This window comes from Rosa chinensis, chromosome 6, assembly GCF_002994745.2.
Source record: "Rosa chinensis cultivar Old Blush chromosome 6, RchiOBHm-V2, whole genome shotgun sequence".
NCBI lineage: Eukaryota > Viridiplantae > Streptophyta > Magnoliopsida > Rosales > Rosaceae > Rosa > Rosa chinensis.
Genome location: NC_037093.1, coordinates 63,513,608 through 63,535,750, shown reverse-complemented (window position 1 = coordinate 63,535,750; position 22,143 = coordinate 63,513,608). Strand labels below are relative to the sequence as shown.

At 40.6% G+C, this 22,143-nt stretch overlaps 4 protein-coding genes across 4 annotated transcripts; 3 read left to right on the top strand and 1 right to left on the bottom strand.

The window, feature by feature from the left end:
* Nucleotides 1–936: 936 nt before the first annotated feature.
* LOC112170142 (4-coumarate--CoA ligase-like 5) lies at nt 937–3,872 on the top strand. Its single transcript, XM_024307314.2, has 5 exons — nt 937–2,295; nt 2,667–2,812; nt 2,940–3,007; nt 3,122–3,224; nt 3,409–3,872. Exons 1-5 carry the CDS (start codon nt 1,059–1,061, stop codon nt 3,526–3,528), a joined length of 1,674 nt encoding a protein of 557 aa, XP_024163082.1. The 5' UTR covers nt 937–1,058; the 3' UTR covers nt 3,529–3,872.
* Nucleotides 3,873–9,504: 5,632 nt separating this feature from the next.
* On the top strand, nt 9,505–12,335 carry LOC112170143 (lysine histidine transporter-like 8). Its single transcript, XM_024307315.2, has 4 exons — nt 9,505–10,068; nt 10,330–10,894; nt 10,976–11,107; nt 11,652–12,335. The coding sequence occupies exons 1-4, from the start codon at nt 9,590–9,592 to the stop codon at nt 12,138–12,140; spliced, it is 1,665 nt and encodes a 554-aa protein (XP_024163083.1). The 5' UTR covers nt 9,505–9,589; the 3' UTR covers nt 12,141–12,335.
* Nucleotides 12,336–17,542: 5,207 nt separating this feature from the next.
* Nucleotides 17,543–20,326, top strand: LOC112170145 (lysine histidine transporter-like 8). The gene is made up of 5 exons (XM_024307316.2): nt 17,543–17,947; nt 18,055–18,188; nt 18,789–19,225; nt 19,319–19,450; nt 19,533–20,326. Exons 1-5 carry the CDS (start codon nt 17,583–17,585, stop codon nt 20,013–20,015), a joined length of 1,551 nt encoding a protein of 516 aa, XP_024163084.1. The 5' UTR covers nt 17,543–17,582; the 3' UTR covers nt 20,016–20,326.
* LOC112170146 lies at nt 20,259–22,057 on the bottom strand. The gene is made up of 2 exons (XM_024307317.2): nt 21,752–22,057; nt 20,259–20,823 (listed from the first exon to the last, which is right to left on the bottom strand). The coding sequence occupies exons 1-2, from the start codon at nt 21,862–21,864 to the stop codon at nt 20,616–20,618; spliced, it is 321 nt and encodes a 106-aa protein (XP_024163085.1). The 5' UTR covers nt 21,865–22,057; the 3' UTR covers nt 20,259–20,615.
* Nucleotides 22,058–22,143: the final 86 nt, after the last annotated feature.

Genomic DNA, 22,143 nt, shown 5'->3' with positions numbered 1-22,143 from the left:
ATGGGGCTGCTAATTTTGGAACTAGCTACTGGCTGGCTAATCGTTTAGGTTCCGAAACAGAAAATCTCTCGATCCTTTCATATCAAATGGAATCCTCCCGATGATAATCAAGTCAAACTTAACTTTGATGGTTATGTCAAGCATGGTGTTGCTTCGACTGGTTTTTGTATTCGAGATTCTAATGGTAATCTTATTGCGGCTGCTCGAAGAATTGGTCATACTGGAGTTCTAATTGCAGAAGCTACTGCCTTAAGAGATGGTTTGAATCAACATTTCAATATTTGGGTGGAAGGTGATTGTAAGCTGCTTATTGACTGCATTCTCAAGAAGACCCCCCTTCCTTGGGGGATCAAGCTTCTAGTTGATGACATTGCTTGTCTGGCAGCCAAGTTCCACTTCATTAGATATATTTTTCAAGAAGCCAACTTTGTGGCTGACAAGCTGGCTGGTTTAGGTTTTCGAAGTTCTACTCCTTTGATCTGGTTCCATTGTCTCCCTATTTCCGTGTCCCCTGTGTTCCATTTGAATCAGCTGGGCGGGGTTATTGTTGTGGCTTTTCTTTGTAGTTTTTCTTTTCTTGGAGCAAAAAACCAAAAAAAAAAAAAAAAAAAATTCCTCTATTTATAGTAGTACTGATTCAAAATAAGATAATGTAGAGGTAGGGATAAAAAAATAAAATAAACTCAAAAGAATGAAAAAGGAATGTTTCCAAATTCCTAAGTACCCAATATGGTAAATCATCAGGAGACTTTGTTTTACTTTTAACCGGAGGTGAAAACTCGGGGTGGAGCTCAAAGGGTCACGCCGTTCGCCGTTGGTCGGCACTCCGATGATGATCGAAGCATGGTTTACACGTGTGTCAAACTCTCAATCAAAGCCTCATAGGCATGAAACTCATTTGACTATACTGATGAAAATTGAACAGTCATATTAGCAATAATTCGTCCATCCAATCCATCATAAAAAGCCACCACACACTTTCAACTTGGACCAGCAGCAAATAAAAAAGCAAACCACCCCACTTTGATTCTCAGAATTGAAGCCGCCACACGTGATCAATGGCACCTCCGTCTCCGGCCGCCGCCGTCGATCCCAGAAGCGGCTTCTGCAAATCCAACTCCATCTTCTACAGCAAGCGCAAACCAATCCCCCTCTCACCCAACGACTCCCTCGACGTCACCACATTCATTTCCTCTCATGCTCACCGCGGCCGCATCGCCTTCATCGACGCCGCCACCGGCCGCCACCTCACCTACTCCCAACTCTGGCGAGCAGTCGACTCCGTCGCCTCCTCTCTCTCCGACATGGGCATCCGAAAAGGCCACGTCATCCTCCTCCTCTCTCCCAACTCAATCTTCTTCCCCGTCGTCTGCCTCGCCGTCATGTCCATCGGCGCCATCATAACCACCACCAACCCTCTCAACACCACCCGCGAGATCACTAAACAGGTCGCGGATTCGAAACCCGTCCTCGCCTTCACAACTCGGGAGCTACTCCCTAAGCTCGCCGGGTTCGCTTCCAATAACATAAGCTTGATGGACGGTGCTGATCAAGCTGCTAAGACTAGGAGCAGTAAAAAAGTGTTGACGCTGGCGGCGATGATGAACAGGCCGCCCACCGGAGGTCGGTACAGGGAGACAGTGAACCAAAACGACACGGCGACTCTGCTTTATTCTTCGGGAACGACAGGAGCCAGCAAAGGCGTGGTGTCGTCTCACCGGAACCTGATCGCGACGGTCGTGACCATCCTGGGGAGATTCGCCGCCCAAGTACAAGAGGAGGAGCAAACGTTCCTCTGCACTGTTCCGATGTTCCACATATACGGCCTGGCGACGTTCGCCACCGGTTTCCTGACGTCAGGATCCACCATCGTCATTCTCTCCAAGTTCGATATGCACGACATGCTTGCGGCGATTGGTAAATACAAAGTTACTTACTTGCCCCTGGTGCCGCCGATTTTGGTGGCACTGGTTAACGGCGCGGATCAGATAAAGGCCAAGTACGATCTGAGCTCGCTGCACTTGGTTCTGTGTGGTGGGGCCCCCTTGGGCAAGGAAATGGTTGAGGGGTTCGTGGAGAAGTTTCCTGCGGTCAGCATTCTACAGGGGTACGGCTTGACCGAGTCAACGGGGCTGGGAGCCTCGACGGACACGTTGGAGGAGAGCCGGAGGTACGGCACGGCGGGGATGCTGTCGTCGAGCATGGAGGCCAAGATTGTGGACCCCGACAGCGGCCAGGCTTTAACGGTCAATAAGACCGGTGAGCTTTGGCTCAAGGGTCCCACCATCATGAAAGGTATGGTTACCGCCACTATTGGCGCCGTTGACTGGTTTCTTAACATTGCTTAGCTGTTTCATTCTGTCCTTTTGTGATTGCTAATAGATTATGACCTTACTTATTGTCCACTAAAAACTATATGCAAAATAATCTCATCCTTATTTGCACGTTAGTCTTAACTGGGGATTGGAATCTCCTTGTTTGAGGGATTGGGATTGTCATTAGATAAGCTTGATGAGCTTGTTTATATGTGTTTAATTTGATAGTTTAGACAGAGAGAAAGACAGTTCAATATTTTATCTGCTCGATCATATGATTTGTGATTAGAAAAGTCTCGCGAGTTATTTAGAGGCATTACGAATTAACCTTGGTACGTACAATACAAACAGGATACTTCTGCAACAATGACGCCACTGCATCGACGCTTGATACGGAAGGATGGTTGAGGACCGGAGATCTTTGTTACATTGATGATGATGGATTCATCTTTGTGGTTGATAGGTTGAAGGAGCTTATTAAATACAAGGCATTTCAGGTGAGTGGATAATAATATGCACAACGCATGGCACGCAGAGTTGAATATTGTTTACTTGTATTCATCACGTGTTGAGTAATTTAGAATAAACAAATTGAGGATCTTAATTTCCAAAATATGTCTATAGGTGCCCCCAGCGGAATTGGAGGCTTTGTTACTCACTCATCCCCAAATTGCTGATGCTGCTGTTATACCGTAAGCTTATTTCCTATATCCAACTAGCAAATGATACGAATCACATTTTCAACTTCAGTACTCATTTCCTCATCAGCTCAACTGATTTTATGGTTTTGTTGATTTTCCCATCAGATTTCCTGATGAAAAGGTGGGGCAGTTTCCGATGGCATATGTGGTAAGAAAAGCCGGAAGCAATTTATCGGAGACGGCTGTCATGGACTTCATAGCGAAACAGGTTGGTCTTTTGTTTACAGATTACTGCCAAGTGCTTGTTTGCTACAAACTTACTTAAACAGAACAGGCCGGACAACATTTTCTGTTACAATATTGATCAAAGAATTAAAGTAATGATTTCTGTACGTACTCGATCTGTTAGCTTGTTTGTTACTAATTGGCGCTATATCAATGATATTATGCAGGTGGCTCCGTACAAGAGGATTAGGAAAGTGGCGTTTATAGCTTCGGTACCGAAGAATCCATCTGGCAAGATTCTCAGGAAGGATCTTATTCAGCTTGCAACTTCTTCTTCTAAACTATGAAGAAGTCAAGGGAAACACCAGCTGGTAGCTAATCTGGCTAGAGTCAGTTCTTGAAAGCCTGTTTCAGTTTTATATAAGGGCATTCTCATTCTGTGGACAAATACTAGTTTAGGTCGTCATAATTTTGAATCCCAACCAAGTACCCCAAGTACCCACCTGCAGGCCTTGCTTGCCCCTCTCCTAGTACTATCATTTTACTATGTTTGCCTGGTGAATTTTCATATAAATTCTTCAAATTTTTACTGGTTATTCGGATGATTTAAATCTTGAATTTCCTGAATCTCAAACGGCAATGTGTAGCAGTGGTTGCTCATTAATCATTACAGCAGAGACTCAGAGTTTGACCGGGAATACTGTAATATTGATCTTTCTTGAAGATGCATGGGTTGCACTAATGTAAAGCCCAATTACTTACTCTAGGCTAGCGATCTTTTAAGATCAAGTGGCCCAGTGAAAATTTAATGAAGAAAGAGGCCCAACATTGAGTTAGCCGCATGAACGATGAGCCGAACTTGAAAAGGTTCTTAGAGCAACCAAACGATTGTCTATCACGACTAGCTTGCGTTTACTATTGTCAACGAAAGATTGCCGTCCAATTAATATACCGGCCGGATCTAGATAGAATCTCTCTGGCTATCGTGGAACTGCAATTGAACGATCGGAATTCTTTTAAGTAAGTACTATTTTTCTAAATAATTGGTAGATAAAAAAATATAAGCTTCCCCTATGTACTCGCTCTGGGGTTTAGAAGAAACTTTTCCACTCTCCGTCCGGCGGCTCACCCCACTGGCGCTGTCGTTAGACGGGTTGTGTTGTCTGGCTTGTTGTGAGGTAGTGGTGTCCTCAATCGTTAGGATTCCGACATGGATCGCTGCGTTTTGAGGGAGGTGATCATGGTTGTTGTGTGGGCGTGGTCGGATTCTTGGAGGTGGGGTTGGATGCTGGTGTCGTCATCGGGTTTATTTATGGTCGCCGGATTCAACTGATTGGTGGAAGGCGGATCCGATTTGGGGCAGTCTGTGTTTCAGTTTCGATCTGGTTTGGCACCGATCTTTCTTGGGTTTGGGTTTCCAGTTCGATCTGGATTGGAAGCAGGCCTGGCAACGTGCGGGTATAGTGCAGGTACCGTGTGAGTTTTTAACGGGCTGACAAGGTAAGAACTCGTTAGCTTAACGAGTTTCGTGGGCTAAACCCGTCGCGTTTGCTGGTTACCCGTTGGAACCCGTTAAAACCAATTAAGACCCGTGAATATAATTTTTTTTTCTTTTCAAACCCATTGGACCCGCAGAGCCTTGAGCGGATTTTTTTATTTTTTTTTCAAACTTTTTCTCAAACCAATTGTAACCAATTGAAATTTATGTATATAATTTGATATCCGATTGAACAAACAAAAGCAAGGCACATGCTTATGTCAAACAAAATTATATAATTGATCATCCACTTATAACCAAACACTAGCCCCCAAGCTCACAAGATGAGCAAGGATCCAAGGAGAGTGAAAGAATGAGATACAGGTAGATTAATTATATCGTCAGTATAAGAAGCTTTGTATTGAACTATATAAACTGGAAACATCAAGTAAAGCAATCAAGTTTGATTGCCAGTCATGAAAGCTTCAAGAATCTGATTTCTCTAGTTGTGTTTATGCAGCTACTATATATACGTGGTTCATCTCAAATTTGTCTATCTCACATTTTCATGTCACTTATACGCAATCTTATTCCTACAATCCAGATCCTCAATGAACCATTAGCTTAGAGGTTGAGCAACGCCGATGCATGACAAGTCCTTTATTATCTGTCAAACAAATGAAGACATCCAAACCTATTTGCGAATATTTTCATTGAACTATACCAACATTGACAGATTTCTCCAACAGAATCCTACAGTTAATTGAAGAATCTATAAATCAAACAAAAGCAACACAACCGTGTATATGTATGAGAGCAAAGTTTTGAAAACTTAGACCACACTGAAATCAAACCAAACCAGAAACCTTAATTCATCCCCCAAGAGTAAGTAGAATTCCGAAGCAGCAGAAATCAAACCCAAATATCATTTAAGAAATCAAACGCATACCCCAAAAAATAAAATTCATACAAATCCAGAACACAATCACACACATCAACAAAAGCACAAATGCAAAACCTCTCTATGAGAGGGAGAAAATTGGGTTTTGGGTGAGGGAAAAGAAAAAGGCGGAGGTTGCTGTGGGTTTTGTTTTTTTGTTTTTAGTTTACGGGTTCCAACCGATTCTAACGGGTTCAGCACGCATGGCGAGTTAATTTGCGGGTTTTTAGCGTGCGGGCTTTTCTAAACACGGATTAATAAACGGGCGGATTCGTGTGGGCTTTTAGCGTGCGGGTTACGGGTTTAAATGCCATGCCTAATTGGAATGATGCAGAGTGTACTCGCTCGGATTTGGAGGATGAGGGTGGTGGAGCAACCATCAGGAAATCTGATTGGAGGCTTGCTGGAAGTGGCGGCCGGACATAGGTGGGGCGACGGGGAAGATGCGTGGTTGGCACGGGCTGGGCTTGAATTGGGCTGGGCCTTACATGGCTATGATCTCCTTGCTAGTGTTTGGGTTTGGGCTCCATTCTTGAACCCTGCCTCAGCTGTTTTTTTCTTTAAAATTGTTATTTATTTATTTTATTTAGTTCAATTGCGCTTTTTGCGAGCAATAAGTTCCTACACTAGTTGTGTAAGGCGAGTCGGGCTTTGTGTATGTGTGTGCACTCAAAATGTCTTCTCTACTCTAGGTAGGCAGCGAGTTTCTTGTTTCGTCAAATGGTTGTTACCTCCTAGTGGCAGGGTGAAGCTAAGTGCCGTCAGATCTATCCTCTTGCGGCAACATAATAGGAAAGCTATGTTTATGGTAATTATGCTATGATGTAATCAGATTACATATCGAGTTATTTTTCCGTTATGTCACTGCCATGTCAAAGCAAATAGAGCGGTCAGTAGTGCACTCTTTGCTAGTTGGTGCTTGTTAGAATACATATCTTCTGTAGAGATTCATGATATTATTTAGGGAAGTATACTAGATGCTTATTGTAATAAGGAGTTTAGGCTTAATGTTCCCCCTCCTTGTATTCAGCAGTTTCATTAATCAAGGAGGACAGCCGCACCGGCCCTTTATTCAAAAAAAAAAAAATAGTAGATAAAATTCGTTTGGTTATTGGATCTTTGACCAAAAGCACCTCCCTCCCTCTCCCCCTCATTTGTACTGTTTCTGCAAGGAACGTGGAGCCACCATTGTGCCAGAGATGGAGGCGGCGTCAGCCAAGGAGCAGCAGAGCATGGTGGCTTTGTTCATGGAGATCGCCGCCGGCCAGACCAACGAGGTTGCCTGACAATTTTTGCAGGTCGATTAGGCTCCCACGAGAGGGGTTTGGTAATCGAAGTCCTGCTCCCGACGCACAACTCGCCGAAGCTTGACGATGATGTGGAGGTCGATATAGATCGGCGTCGAGTTCTGATATAAGGATATGATGATACATGCACTGGGGTTTTTGTTTAAACAGAGAAGAATACATGCTGGGCTTGAAAATTGAAGAGGGTATGGAGTGAGAGAATGCCTCCGTTGATTTAGTCGTACAAGGAAAAACATGGTATGCGCGTCTTTGTCCAAATGGGAATGCAGCAGAACGAATGATGATGATGGTCTTGGGTTCTTCTGGATGGTAAGTGAGTAAACGGTGCATGTGCGAGGTATATATATTATTACTTTGGTATGGTATTGGTTGTTTTTGAAGTGACAATTGAATAAAAAAACTTTTGCAGCAGAGAAAGATTAAATGTCCTCAACGGACGTGGCTATCAGTTGACAAACAAATTGATTGTTTTTTTTTTTTTTTGAGAAATTTAGGGCTTTATATATATATATATATAGAAAATTGAGATAGAGTGAGATTAATTGCGTTTTTAGTGCTATTTTTTTTATGGTAAAATGGGGGGCAGAATGCCAAAAGGAAAGAAAATTGATGTCTATAAGTTTATTGGGAGGTAATAGATATTTTGAATTGATGTAATGTCCTCGTTTTTTTTCTTAATCAAAGTTTTACTTGTCTAATTTTACAGAGATTAGTTCCCATTCCAGCAACCGCAAGTTCGATTGGGGGACAATAGACATTTATTGGAGGGCAATACAGGTTTATTCAGGGGGCAATAAACCTCTCCGGCGCCCCCATATGAGATATATAACAACCTCTTTGGAGACTTCCAGCGATGTTTCATAAACCTCCATTACCTGACCCCCAATAGACAATGTGGGGCAATAGAGGTTTATTGCCCTTCTATTGGGGGGCAATATATATCTATTTGGTGGCAATAAACTTTTTCAGTGACTATGAGATCTCCGACGACCTCTTTGGGGACCTCTGACGAGGTTTTCAGAGAAGTCCGGTGGGCGGAGGCTGATAACCTGAATCCGGCGAAGTCTCTTATGGTTTATTTCTCTTCCATTTTCTCTCTTTCTCTCTCCAAGTAACAAATGGGTGAGGGTAAAATAGTCTAAAAAAAAAAATTAAGGAAGACTTCTTTAGATTGTTTTGGGTAAGGGGGAATTAAAAAATTTAATGGGGTAAGTGGGAAAAAAATATCTAGAAATGGGGTAAATGGACAAAATCCCTTGGTTATGTTTTATATATATAAGCTTTCACGCACAATTTCTATCTATACTTATTTTTATTAACGTATTAATGCATCAATATACTAACATGAATCATCTATACTTAATGTAATGAGAAACCAGCTCCACTGCTCCACGTATGATAGTTTAATTACTACCGTATGAAACTAGCTTATTACAACATGAAACCCATTTGCATTTATGTAGAATTGATCAACGCATGATGAATGATTAGAAATATTTAGCACAGATATATGAGCTTCCACAATGAAATAGTTTTTAATTTGGATAAGGTGACATTAACAATTTCTCAGGACACAATAATATGACCTACTAGAAGGCATATGAACGCGTTTGTTTGACAATTAATCTTGCCATTGAATTTCTGGAGTTCTCAGACAATGACTTCAGATGGACTGTGTGTGTCGTGTGCATTAGAGCTGTAGAAATTAATAACAGAAAATTGCCTCTGATTTCAACCGCACTTTTCTAATCCCAGAACCGCGGAATTAATGACTTCATATATTTAATCGGTGATCTACTGATCAATCATGTTTTTCAAACTTTCTAGAAGGACAGAGGGATCGATGTTGATTTTTTTTGTTTTGTTTGCCCCCTCATTTACTGTCCTATCAAATAAAAGGAACATAGCATTCTTGGTGCGAATATATATTAGATCATACAATATATTGCGAAAGTAGTTTAACCTATGGTTTTAGAGTATTGATCCAAAAGTATGAAATTAATTTGATTTACGAGCATGATCGATAATGATTCCATGGTATTGAGCTTGCACATTTATGGGGGAACAAAAAGAGATCTACCAAATATGAGCTTTCTGGTAAGCTACTAATTTTTAGGCAATGCTCAGAAAAATGAAGAATGTTCATTAACATATAAAGAAGAGTTTAATTGACAAGACCCGGTCTAAGATTTTGACAAAAGTAAGGCGCAATTCCGTTTTGGGATAGGTGGTAACTGGTAATCCAATTATTAAAAAACTGATTCATGAATAATTAACTCTCCTTCAGCCTTAGAAGTCCTTGGTCCAAGTCATGCAGAAAATACCTTCACCAGTACATGACACCAGAAAATAATATCAAATGGATCTGATGGATGTTCTTCTTCAGTACTTCCTTTTTTTGTTAATTTACTTATTATGATCGTCGTAGAAAATAAACTCGTTTGACGGAGAAGAGAGGAAGCTACCATATGAGGAAATAATTCCACAAGTGCCGGTCAACAAAAGCTGTTGACCTAGCCAGAAGTATTAATGTCAGCAACCATGACCTAACTGATTATGTTGTCCAATGAATGACGTTAGTTATCTATATATTGCAGTCTGTTATTAACTCAATCATTAACCTTATTTGGTGAAGCTTGCATTGCTAGCTAGCCAGCTAGCATTGAATCAGTTAAGGTCCAAAAATGGCAGAGAGTAACCAAAGAGAGCTGGACATTCATGATGAGTTCATGGAGGAAGATGACATTTCTGCAATCCCTGTGAGCACTACATCACCCCCAGAAATAGATTCTGCGTCGCAGGATCATGTAGATGATGTTCATAATAATCATGTCGCAACAGCGCCTCCGGTGCAAACAGATCAATCCAATCCTAGCGGAATGAGTTCACCGTCTTTGTCGGAGAAGCCACTTCTGAATCTCTCCATAGTACCTGTAAATGTACGTAGAGTAACCCCGAGGTCTCACACTCCCAATTTCTTCACGCCATTGGGTAGCCCTATTAGAAGGGCTATCCGGCTTACCAAGTTTGATCCTCAGGATGCTTGGCTCCCCATCACAGAGTCAAGAAATGGCAATGCCTATTATGCTGCCTTCCATACCCTTTGCTCCGGTATCGGAATTCCGGCCCTTGTACTTCCCGTCTCCTTCACCGTTCTCGGATGGTACAGAACCCAACTACTATTTTCATTTGGAATTCCTAATACAATTCTGAAGATGTCAATTTGTTCAGATTTGGAGAGAAGTGTGCACTATTTTCATAAAATTTCCTTATTGTTTTAGGTTAGGTGATGCTTTGTATATTCATTAGGTCTGTATGTTTCGCTTATATATATTTAAGTCAATTGTATTAGGTTTTGAAGTTTTGTTTTCGTATTTTGTTAATTTGTAAGCGGCAATCTAATTAGTTAATTAATTGCATGCAGGACATGGGGGATCATAAGCTTGACGGTGGCCTTTACATGGCAGCTCTACACTCTCTGGCTTTTAGTCAAGCTTCACGAATCGACCGAAACTGGGATGCGTTACAGTAGATACCTCCAGCTCTTCAGCTCCACTTTCGGCGACAAAATGGGAAAGATCTTCGCCGTTTTCCCCATCTACTACCTCTCAGGCGGCACGTGCGTAGCCCTCATCATAGTTGGTGGTTCCAGCATGAAGCTCTTCTATGAGATGCTGTGCGGCCACGAATGCACTTCCAAGCCGCTCACCTCGGTGGAGTGGTACTTGGTGTTTACGTGCGCCGCGGTGGTTCTGTCTCAGCTGCCCAACTTGAACTCCATCGCTGGAGTCTCGTTGATCGGTGCGATCACCGCTATTGGCTACTGCACCATCATGTGGCTGGTCGCCGTCACAGAGGGCAGGCTTGACGGCGTTTCTTATGATCCTAAAAAGGAAGAATCCAATATCGCTATGATCTTCAGCATTCTCAATGCTCTTGGGATTATTGCTTTTGCTTTTAAGGGTCACAATCTTACCCTAGAAATTCAGGTAATTATTTATACTCAAACAACATCATTAAGAGTTAGAAACTTGATTCAATTTGTTACTAAAAAATGTGTTTTTATACAGGCAACTATGCCTTCAAGTGACAAAAAGCCATCCCATGTGCCAATGTGGAGAGGGGTAAAGTTTGCTTATGTAATCATCGCATTGTGCTTATTTCCTCTAGCAATTGGTGGATATTGGGCGTATGGACACATGGTATGTAACAACTGCATGGTACACATTATGTATTTATATGCTTGTTCTAAAAAACTAAGGTGAAAATTGAGAGGACCAAGTTGAAAAAATTATTTTGTATACCGGATTCAGTAGTAATGTGTTGTTTAACTTAAATATACTACAAATTTACATAAAATAATAGGTCCATTACACAGTATATTATTAATTTATAATTTATAATTTATAATTATTTATAATTATTAATTATTAAACATTCAACATTTATTTGAATGATATGCTAAATAAAAAGATGTAATTCGTATGTAAAATAATTGTTAGAAAGAAAACAATCTAGCATTGCTATGTTTTATATTTAATTGTCACCATGAGGCTACCCGGTATCAAATGGTTTTCGAATTGTTCTTTGTTAATTAGTATATTTGTATGTCGACTCTTTCATAAAGAGTTAGCTGGGGTTTATTTAACATAAGTTTGACTTGAACTAGGTTGAGCTAATTTTATGCTCTCTTTCGAATTCAACAGTAATCAACTACTCTTTTAATCTTTGTTCATGTTTTCATAGATACCACCAAATGGGGGAATGCTGACTGCAATTTATCAGTTCCACGGGCGTGACACTTCGACATTCATTCTTGCACTGACAGCCTTATTCATCATTGTCAATGCTGTAAGCTCATTCCAAATCTTTGGGATGCCCATGTTCGATGATATGGAGTCCAAGTACATCACTCGCTTTAACAAACCGTGCCCGTGGTGGCTCCGATCAATTTCTCGGGCCATGTTTGGATTTGGCTGCTTCTTCATGGCGGTCGCAATCCCCTTCTTGGGTAGCTTTGCTGGTCTCATTGGAGGGATTGCCATACCGATTACCTTTGCCTATCCTTGTTTCTTGTGGTTGAAGATTAAGAAGCCCAAAAGGTACAGCTTCATGTGGTTGCTAAATTGGACACTGGGACTTTCTGGCACCGCTCTCAGTATTATACTCATAGCCGCTGGCATTTATGTTGTCATCGACACCGGAATTCAAGTCAGCTTCTTCAAGCCTCAGTAATCTATTCTACGATCAGTATCAAGATTTAGTTCATTATTTCATTAGGATTCCCTTGCATCCCATATTCCTGTTGTTTCATGGTGATGATATATACAAGTTATATTTTGTGATACACACTTAATAAATCTTAATTTGTATCAGTACTTGTACTTGTACAGTTTTTGTGATGGACTGCAATTTTGTTATAATTATATAAGATATCTAATTTGAAATATTTTAGAAATATGTATTTTGGATTAAGTATCTCAAAGGAGGAGCATTGAACCTTGCTCTTATACCCAGCATCTACCTGACTACCTGTGGTGAAGGTTCAAGTTCCAACTTTCTTTACAGGGACATCAAAGTAAGAGGCTATTTTTAAGTGCAACATATTGTTATATTCAATTTACACGATCAAAAACGTATAAAATTGGACAAATTAACTTCCTGAATTTTTGGAAGAATCAGGCCGGTCATGCATGCAATGAACTAGATAAAGTGCATTAATTTCTATGTATGTGGATCCTTTGTATTGAGCTAGCTAGATAGCCACACGACAAATGATTTACTTTTTTTTCTTGGTCGATCATAGAAATGGTTGCTGCATCTCGTGCTCAAGTAGTCAAGTTAGTCATCACCAAATAGAATTTTGTTGGTTTTCTTTTCCAGTCTTTGGCTACTTATGGTGAAGAGGGAATAATAAAGTACAGATTATATATCTTTAGCTCTGTTTTAATATCGACATTCAGATAGCAAAGAGTAATGAAACAATACATAAATGGGCGAAAAAATATTAATTTAGAGAGCTTCAAAGTATCTTTCACAAAAGCAACCATACAGAGCCGTGATCCAAGTAGGAATTTCCACGAAATTAAACAGATAAAGACTCATTATTTTCTTCATGCAGCCTCCATTGAATATCTTTTATGCGACTTTTATATGCGGACCTTTTATATGCAGCCTCCACGAAGTAATATCTATTGACGCATAACAAGCCTGTGTAGGTATTTTTATGGGCTAAATATTGTTTACTACCATATGGTTTGAGTCCAAAATCAATTCAGTCTCTGCACTTTCAATTTCATCAAAAACACCCATGTGTTATCAAATCTCGTCTAATAGGTCATTCCGTCACTCTTCCGTTAAATGGTGCCGTTAAACTGCTAACTTGGCCTGCCAACTCAGCTCAGGTGGGGCCCACATGAAAAGGAAAATTTTAAAATTGCTCCTGTCTCCATTTTACCTCCAAACCCAGCGCCGTTCTTGTTCTTCCGCTTAGCAAAAGCCTACACCCATCATGAATCATATTACAAAACCCATTCTTTTTGTGGCTGCTACTAATTATTTTAATTCTCAAGTTTTTTGCTTTTTCTTCTTCACTTTGTCAAATACTTCTCAATCCATAATTCTGTCAAAAACATAGAACCTAATAGATTTGATTTCTCATCTTTAAACAAGAAACCATATACTTTGATCAATTCTTAATCACACATTTGTCATTCTGCATAATGAAAAAGTAACCCCCAAAATGCCTCCTCAAACCCACCACCCCTAATGTTTTCTTTCATTTTTCTGAGTTTTCAAAAAAATAAAAATAAATAAATAACAGATCAAGAACATAAGAAAACAAAGGAGTGAATCTGAGAAAATGGGAAGGAACAAGGGAGTAATGGACTTTGATGAGTCACACCAGATGACTTTGATCCGGTGAATCTGTGCAAGGACCCGGTGGCGATGCTGGAGATGAGGGATCAAAATAGAGAAGCTAGGCCAAGATTTTTCTAGAGAAGCTCCGCTAATCCTACCATGTCGAAGGGATCAACCACCTCCAAAAGTATCGCCTCCTCTGCGATCAGTACCTCTAGTCGATTTTATAGAGAGAGAGAGAGAGATCAGTCGTCCACTTGTACTTCTTCTCCGACCTCGCCTTGATCTCCGCAGCGTACGTGTACTTCAGATGGCCAAGGCCGGCGACCTTGATCTTCGCGAGGCGATCGAATCACGACTCCAGCTCAGTGACTCGGTCGCTGAGGCTCTGCAAGTAGAGCTCCCCTCCGAGCCTCTCCACGCGTTGAATCAGCTTGTAGGACAAAAGCGACGGAGTTTTGACGGGGCTAGGGCACAACAGGTCTAATGCGTATCCAAGTTCGAAGTCCTCCTCCACCACCTCTTCAAAAAACAAAGGGAGTTTCGGCGTAGCAGCGAAAATGGAGGTTTCGCGGAAGAGAACCCCCGGCGGCAGCAGGCAGTAGTAGCAAGGCTCTACAAGCTGGATCTACAGTGAGTCAACGGAACGAGTCGGGTGATTTGGGTGGGAATGTTTATGTGTGTGTGAGGATCGCGCTAGGTCTGGAGGTAAAATAGAGGCAGGGGTAATTTTGAAATTTTCCTTTTCATGTGGGCCCCACCTGAGCTGAGTTGGCAGGCCAAGTCAGCAGTTTAACGGCACCATTTAACGGAAGAGTGATGAAATGACTTATTGGACGAGATTTGATAACGCATGGGTGTTTTTGATGAAATTAAAAGTGCAGGGATTAAATTGATTTTGAACTCAAACCACAGGGTAGTAAATAGTATTTAGCCTTATTTTTATTGAATTGGGACACATAATTTGTCCCTTTTCTGATTATAGCGACACATATCTTCTTTAGTCCCCATTTCTCATCTAAAGGCACGAATCCTTCATGTGTCTCCAATATATATGTCCCCTTAGGCCCTTTTTCTAGTAATGTACGTATGTGGATCCTTTGTATTGAGCTAGCTAGACAGCCACACGACAAATGATTTCCTTTTTTTCCTTGGTCGATCATAGAAATGGTTGCTGCATCTCGTGCTCAAGTTAGTCATCACCAAATAGAATTTTGTCGGTTTTCTTTTCCAGTTTGGCTATACTTATGGTGAAGAGGGAATAATAAAGCACAGATTATATATCTTTAGCTCTGTTTTAATATGGACATTCAGATAGCAAAGAGTAATGAAACAATACATAAATGGGAGAAAAAAATATTAATTTAGAGAGCTTCAAAGTATCTTTCACAAAAGCAACCATACAGAACCGTGATCCAAGTAGGAATTTCCACGAAATTAAACAGATAAAGACTCATTATTTTCTTCATGCAGCCTCCATTGAATATCTTTTATGCGACTTTTATATCCAGACCTTTTACGAATAGTTGCAACTTTTAACATCATATGGCATTACGGGACATCAGGACATGTACAACACAACGAAAAAGGAAAAGTAGAGAGAAATTATTTGAATACGGTCGGTCAGAAAGTGAACAGGGCGAACCAAACAAGGAAGCTCTCAGCCGGTGAGTGCTCTAGTCTGCAGAAAACTAGAGGTTGCAAAGCACTGAAAGTCTTCGCCAAAAAAAAAAAAGTACTGAAAGTCTTCGCAAAAAAAGTACTGAAAGTCGATGATGTAAGCAGCTACCAAAACCAAACCTACCAGTACCATCTCGATTATCACAAAACTTAATTACTTTATTAGTACAATGCTAGCTAGTTAAGATTTACATATGTAAACAGGAAGGCCGCCAGCTTATAGTGCAAACTGCAAAGTCTACAACTCTACTACATGCACGAAGACTGCTCAGTCTCGAGCAGGCTTAACTGTTTAAAGACGCTGGATCATGGAGTAGGCTGCAATGAACCAATACTTTTGTAGACCAAGAGGGCCCCACTGACATGGCCAATTATGTTCCTCACAAACTGATTACTTTATGTTGACTATTAATGGTCTGTTAACTGTAATTTTTATGCCGTCATGGTAAAAGAATGAGGAGTTTATGGTATTTTGGCATCTGGAATGATGTAAGTAGCTTACCTTTTGATTTTGATTGCAGCTCTGGGAGCAACCCCTATAACTTGGCATATGTAAGCAATTGTTCAAATATAAACAAAGTGAGAATTCCCAGTGTTTGTTAAAAACGGGATTAAAAGGAGTTTTAATGACCTCCTCTGGGATTCAAGAGCAGTGAGAATTCCCAGAAATTGTAAAGATATCAACAAAAAAAAAATGACAACCCACATTGGTCAAGACTCTTCCGCTCAAAACGTACAAATGCCTCATATGTAATCAAAAGCAAACTATGCTACCCATAAAAAACAAAGACCTAACCATCAAAATTGATCAAGTGATAGTTACAAAAACAATAAAGAAGATAAATTAATTAGAAGAGGTGGCGGAAGCTGATCCCACTCCCATCATGAAAACCCAGCAGCCTAAGCTTAAGACCCAGCTTTTCTCACCATCGTCTTCCTCATCTTCTGTTTTGTAATCTTCCTAAATAATCAAGACAACGGAGAATCATTTATAGGACATTTAATCATTGAATTGAATTGATCGAATCTTTAGGGTTCAGGAAGTTAGTTGTTTATCGGATTCACGCTTTCTTCTTTGCAGGATGAGGAGGACGAGGGAGATGATCGACTTCAACTGTGCTCTGTTTGCAGGTTGATGGTTTCTTCAAACTGGACTTTTTATCTCTTTCTCGATGCAAGTGCCTTTCTCCTTCTCCCCTAAAAGCCCCTGTGGTAACTTGATACTTTACAGTTTCATCTTCCTTGTCCTATGCGAGTTGACGCAGTCAATGTAACAGCTAACCTGACGGCATCTGTTGGTCTACAAAATTATTGGTTCATTGCAGCCTACTCCGGATATCATAATGAATTAATAGATTAGTTTTGTATTAACCATAGCTAGCTAGCTAGCTAGGGTTTAGAAGTTAGAGAACTATAGGAAGTAAATTTTCACTTTCCCACACGTTAGCTAGGGTACTGATTTTTGTTTCTTTACTAATATTGTAAGAGCATTAGGCAGACTACATAATTTAATATCACTTAAAAGTTATTTATTTCTAAATACGTACGTGTTTACTAAAACTTCACTTTTCACCTTTTCGGTAATATATACCTACTAACGCAAAGATGAATTAGTGATTGCAGTGAACAAATCTGCATGGCTAGCTAGCTAGCTGGTATGTTACATTACATACTCGATCTGAAATGCAATTTCATCATTCAAGTAGGAAGGAAGTGTTCTGTAATACAAAAAGTTTCAAAGTTACTAGGGAATGCTAGGTTGTTGAAGTCTTTTTCCTAAACGACAAGCAAAGACTCAAAAAGAAAAAGTGTCCAACGCCATTACAGCAGATTAGCAGCCAACATACCCCATATGCTAGTCAAAAAGATTCTATTTTAGAAACCTGCCCCCACGCTTCCTCATCACCACTTAGGTCATGACTCACCAGATACGACTCGACCTATTTCGATCACCCGCACTCACCAACCCCTTATCCAGCAGCTAGCTCTCTCTCTCTCTCTCTCTCTCTCTCTCTCTCTCTCTCTCTCTCTCTCTCTCTCTCTCTATATATATATATATATATATATATATATATATTCATCATTGACCTCCACCACTTTAAAAATCAGTGATCATCTAAACACAGTTTATCAGATATGAGTAGTGAGGTGACGGAAGTGAAATCGAACTCAATGACGGCAAGGAGGGCAGCAGATTCAGAAATCGAAGCTGCGGCAGCCGATATGTCAAGCCCAGCTGGTCAGCAAAAAACGCCTAAGAGCCCTTTTGCTTCGCGTTTTATGAGTACTCCTCTTGCCAGCCCCATGAAAAAGGCCATTGTAAGCATGCAAGGCTACTTGGAAGAAGTTGGACACTTTACCAAGCTCGATCCTCAAGACTCCTGGCTACCCATCACCGAGTCGAGAAATGGTAATGCCTACTACTCGGCGTTTCACACGCTCAGTTCCGGAATCGGAGTTCAAGCCCTCCTCCTTCCGCTGTCTTTCACTGTTCTCGGTTGGTAAGTAGTATATAGAACCGAAACCCTAATGCATAAGTAAGCATACCTTCAATTTAGTCCTCGATCGATCAATTATTTTATTTTGCTTATATGGTACGTACTTGCAGGGCATGGGGAATCATATGCCTCTTAGTGGCTTTCATGTGGCAGTTGTATACTCTGTGGTTACTGATACAGCTCCATGAATCGCAATCTGGGATGCGCTACAGTCGATACCTCCGCCTTTCCATGGCCGCTTTTGGTATGCACTATTACCATGAATCCTAGCTCATCGATCTTCATCATCTCATCCCATAATTCTTCAAGCTAGCAAAATCAAAGTCTTCTGAAAATTAGTGATTGATTACAATAATAATTACCAAGGCAACTTTGAGGGTTCATAATATAAATGAAAAGCAATGCATGCATGCTTTACAAAACTAGCAAATCTCAGGATCCGAAATATATAATTACCACTATTCGCTTTAGTGAGAGTGGGATGATTAGTGGCCCTCAATTTAAGGATTTATTTTTACTTTTAAACCCTATCGCTAACTACTTTAACATACTATATTTTCACTTTTAAACCCCATCACTAACTACTTTAACATGCTGTAAAGATATACAAAAAGATGAAGCTAGCTCTTCATAAAATTATGTAATGTGTTTTAAGGTATCAGAAAAGCAATATGCCTCAATAAAAGTTTACAATATGTTGATATCATTTGTTTGATTGGGGGAAAAGAGACCTGGGAGTGCCCTGGTCAAAACCTAGAAGCTTTCACTCTTATAGGGAACTGTTAATTCCGTCATCTTTGTCGGCACAGTATTTAACGGCAGGTTAACGTTACGTGACTGGCAGGTGAGAAACTAGGGAAGTTGCTGGCGCTGTTTCCAATCATGTACCTCTCCGGTGGCACGTGTGTGACCCTGATCATGATTGGTGGTGGAACCATGAAGATTTTTTACCAAATCGTTAGCGGTAATAATACAAGTTCTTTGACCATCCTGGAGTGGTACTTGGTGTTCACCGGCATGGCCATTGTTCTTGCTCAGCTTCCTAACCTCAACTCCATTGCCGGGGTTTCGCTAATCGGAGCAATCACTGCTATAACTTACTGCACTCTCATTTGGATTGTTTCCATTACCATAGATAGGCCAGCGGGTGTTAACTATGACTATCCAGTTCTTCCTCCCCAAGCAAAATCTGATCCAGCTGCTTCGGTTTTTAGTATTCTCAATGCGCTTGGGATCACTGTCTTTGCATTTAGAGGCCACAATCTTGTGCTCGAAATACAGGTAAAATGTTTAAAACCATTTGAATTTTGATTACGTTAACCGTCTCTATCTTGCTGACGGTTAATTTGATGCTGATATGGGTTTTATTTGCAGGGGACTATGCCTTCAAGCACAAAGAGCCCGTCGTGTTTGCCAATGTGGAAAGGGGTGAAGTTTGCGTATCTCATCATCGCAATGTGCTTATTTCCCCTTGCAATTGGCGGCTACTGGGCATATGGAAATTTGGTAAGAACTGTAAGATACATGGTTTAGACTTTAAACTATTAGTTGGAGTATCCACTAATGTAATATGATTATTCTATGGCAGATACCATCAAACGGAGGAATGTTAAATGCCTTGAACGAGTATCATGGACACGATACGTCAAAATTTGTGTTAGGTTTTACGAGCCTGCTGGTTGTGGTTAACTGCCTAACCTCGTTTCAAATATATGCAATGCCGGTGTTTGACAATCTGGAATTCAGATATACTAGCTGCATGAACAAACCTTGTCCACGGTGGCTCCGCGCAGGGTTCAGGATTTTGTTTGGCTGCTTCGCCTGTTTTATTGCAGTGGCACTACCCTTCTTGCCAAGCTTGGCAGGGTTGATTGGAGGAGTTGCAGTACCAATCACATTAGCATATCCATGTTTCATGTGGGTACTTATAAAAAAACCTCCTAAACATATCGCAATTTTCAATTGGGTACTGGGATCCTTGGGGATAGTCCTTAGTATCTTGATTGTCACCGGAGCAATTTGGAATATAGTGACCATCGGAATAGAAGTTCACTTCTTCAAGCCTGAATAAGTAATAGCGGGCATCACAAAGTCAAGTAATGAAGCCTAGCTTCTACAAAGTATATCTTCAACCAGCCTCCTCCTATTAACGTTAAACTACCATATGGATCTCTTTCAGTTGGTTCCTGCAGTTGCCTAGTAAAAGGAACATACCCAACCCTGATCAAACAGAAGGAACACACTACTTCAACTGTTCGAATATCTAAAATAACTGTACAACATCCTGCATGACACTCTAGGTACGAATCTGAAATGTAATAACAGTTTGTTTCTTATGTCATTGTATTGTTGATAAGTAAGATAAACATCAATCTCTCAGTAGTTTGTAGGCCAAAAAACGAAAACCCTCACTAGTAGGGAGTAGTAGCAGAAAAGCAACCGTACCTTCAACTAATCATTCTTCCTCCCTTGCGTATTCTTTCTATCTTGAAAGATGAGCATGCCACTTTGATCAGCATCTTCAAGAGTAATCACATCAAGTTATACTTTCTACTTTTGAAGGTGTGATTACACACTAAAAACAAAAGACGGGATAGTCAGGATACAGATCAATTGCAATGGCCAAGAACTTCCATGGCTAACTTCAGGTACTGTGTGTCTCCATCTGGTATTACATAGATAATGGAAGAAGCATCCTTCGTTTCTTTTTCCTAGCCAACTTCACTTGCCTAGTAACTTTTATGCACAAAAGCAAAAGCATCGCGATACATACTAGGATGAAAGCAAGTCGCATATGCCTAAAGTACAACGAAACTGCTGAAAACACCAGGAAAGCTAGAATTACCAATTCCCATATTACAAAGAGCACAACATCTACCCTGCATCCAAAAATTGGGAGAAATGAAACAAATAAGAGATATGATCATGATTAAAATGAGCCAAAAGAGTGAAAATGCAAACACAATGTGTGTATACGTTTACATGGATCAAAATGTTACAGTTAAAACACTAAACTAATTACTATTTCCCAGTATGGAAAATCAAGCTCATCAAGTATAAAAGGCAGAAGAACATGAAAAATACAATATCAAGTCAACAAAAGCCCACAAACTATCACTGCAAGATAACCATGACTTCTCTGTGATGAAAATTTGTTAATAAGAATGATATAGCAACAAACACCTCGCGATTACAGAGACCCCTCACAATTCATATGCTTAGACCAGCTCTATCAGAATAAACAAAAGAATATGCATCCCCATGCTACCACTCTGCAATAAGCAAAAATCAACAACGTTCGGAGCATGCACAACAACAATCTCGGCATAAGTTTTTCCCTAATATGAATCCCTATCTTATTCTTATAGATCTAAACGGACAGCTCTATGGCAGACAGCCACTCCGAACCACAGGCTACACCAGCAGAAATCTCTGGTCATCACTATATTCTCCGCCTCTAAAATTTACTTCCTTTCAACTATTCATACAGTAATCAAGACAGATTACCTAGCTTCCAGACTACAATCATCAAAAAGTGAACCAAAAAAACTTTAAAATGAAAAACCTAGACCCTTTTACATAGACATAACAATTTAGCTTCAGCAACTCAGGAAGGCTGCCTCAAATTAAAAATTAACCAACTTGCATAGCAAAATCAGAACAGGAGCTGATCTATCTCAAAGAATACAGGTAACGAATCAAGTTCTTACGCACATAGATCCCTCAATCACAGAAACCAAGCAAAAAGATCACAAATTTAAGCATAGATGAAATCGAAAATTGATAACAAGGCGAAATCTCTCTCACCTTGACAAAGTGTGGTTAGAGGTGGAGGAGAAGAAAGAGACGGAGGCCCAGTCATGCTTCGATCGAATCTGATACTCTCGCAACTGATCTGCCAGATTCGATCGCGTTATCATCTCTTCCAAGCCCTTCGCTTTCTATTTCTATTCAGAGAGATCGGAGTCGGAGGTCTTCTTCAACGGCGGGAATTGCACGTCGCTTCACCGGCGGAATTAAACGTCGCCGCTTTCACAACCGTCGCTGGCTTCACGGCGGAATTGAACGTCGCCTGGGTTGAGAGCGAATCACCGTTCCGTGGACCTCCTCTCACTACAACTCTCTTCCCTTCCGCTTTTTATTTGTTTATTGTTTTTCCAGGTCGGCCAGGCCCAACAAAACTTTCTGAGGCCCAAGCC

Bases quoted from the DNA above. Each gene is read 5' to 3' on its own strand.
- LOC112170146 (XM_024307317.2), bottom strand. From the start codon at position 21,864: ATGATAACGCGATCGAATCTGGCAGATCAGTTGCGAGAGTATCAGATT. The intron at 20,824-21,751 runs GTGAGAGAGATT...TTTTGGATGCAG, and splicing joins TCTAACCACACTTTGTCAAG to GGTAGATGTTGTGCTCTTTG.
- LOC112170145 (XM_024307316.2), top strand. From the start codon at position 17,583: ATGAGTAGTGAGGTGACGGAAGTGAAATCGAACTCAATGACGGCAAGG. The intron at 17,948-18,054 runs GTAAGTAGTATA...ACGTACTTGCAG, and splicing joins TCTTTCACTGTTCTCGGTTG to GGCATGGGGAATCATATGCC. The intron at 19,451-19,532 runs GTAAGAACTGTA...ATTCTATGGCAG, and splicing joins ACTGGGCATATGGAAATTTG to ATACCATCAAACGGAGGAAT.
- LOC112170142 (XM_024307314.2), top strand. From the start codon at position 1,059: ATGGCACCTCCGTCTCCGGCCGCCGCCGTCGATCCCAGAAGCGGCTTC. The intron at 2,296-2,666 runs GTATGGTTACCG...CAATACAAACAG, and splicing joins GGGTCCCACCATCATGAAAG to GATACTTCTGCAACAATGAC. The intron at 3,225-3,408 runs GTTGGTCTTTTG...GATATTATGCAG, and splicing joins TGGACTTCATAGCGAAACAG to GTGGCTCCGTACAAGAGGAT.
- LOC112170143 (XM_024307315.2), top strand. From the start codon at position 9,590: ATGGCAGAGAGTAACCAAAGAGAGCTGGACATTCATGATGAGTTCATG. The intron at 10,895-10,975 runs GTAATTATTTAT...GTTTTTATACAG, and splicing joins ATCTTACCCTAGAAATTCAG to GCAACTATGCCTTCAAGTGA. The intron at 11,108-11,651 runs GTATGTAACAAC...ATGTTTTCATAG, and splicing joins ATTGGGCGTATGGACACATG to ATACCACCAAATGGGGGAAT.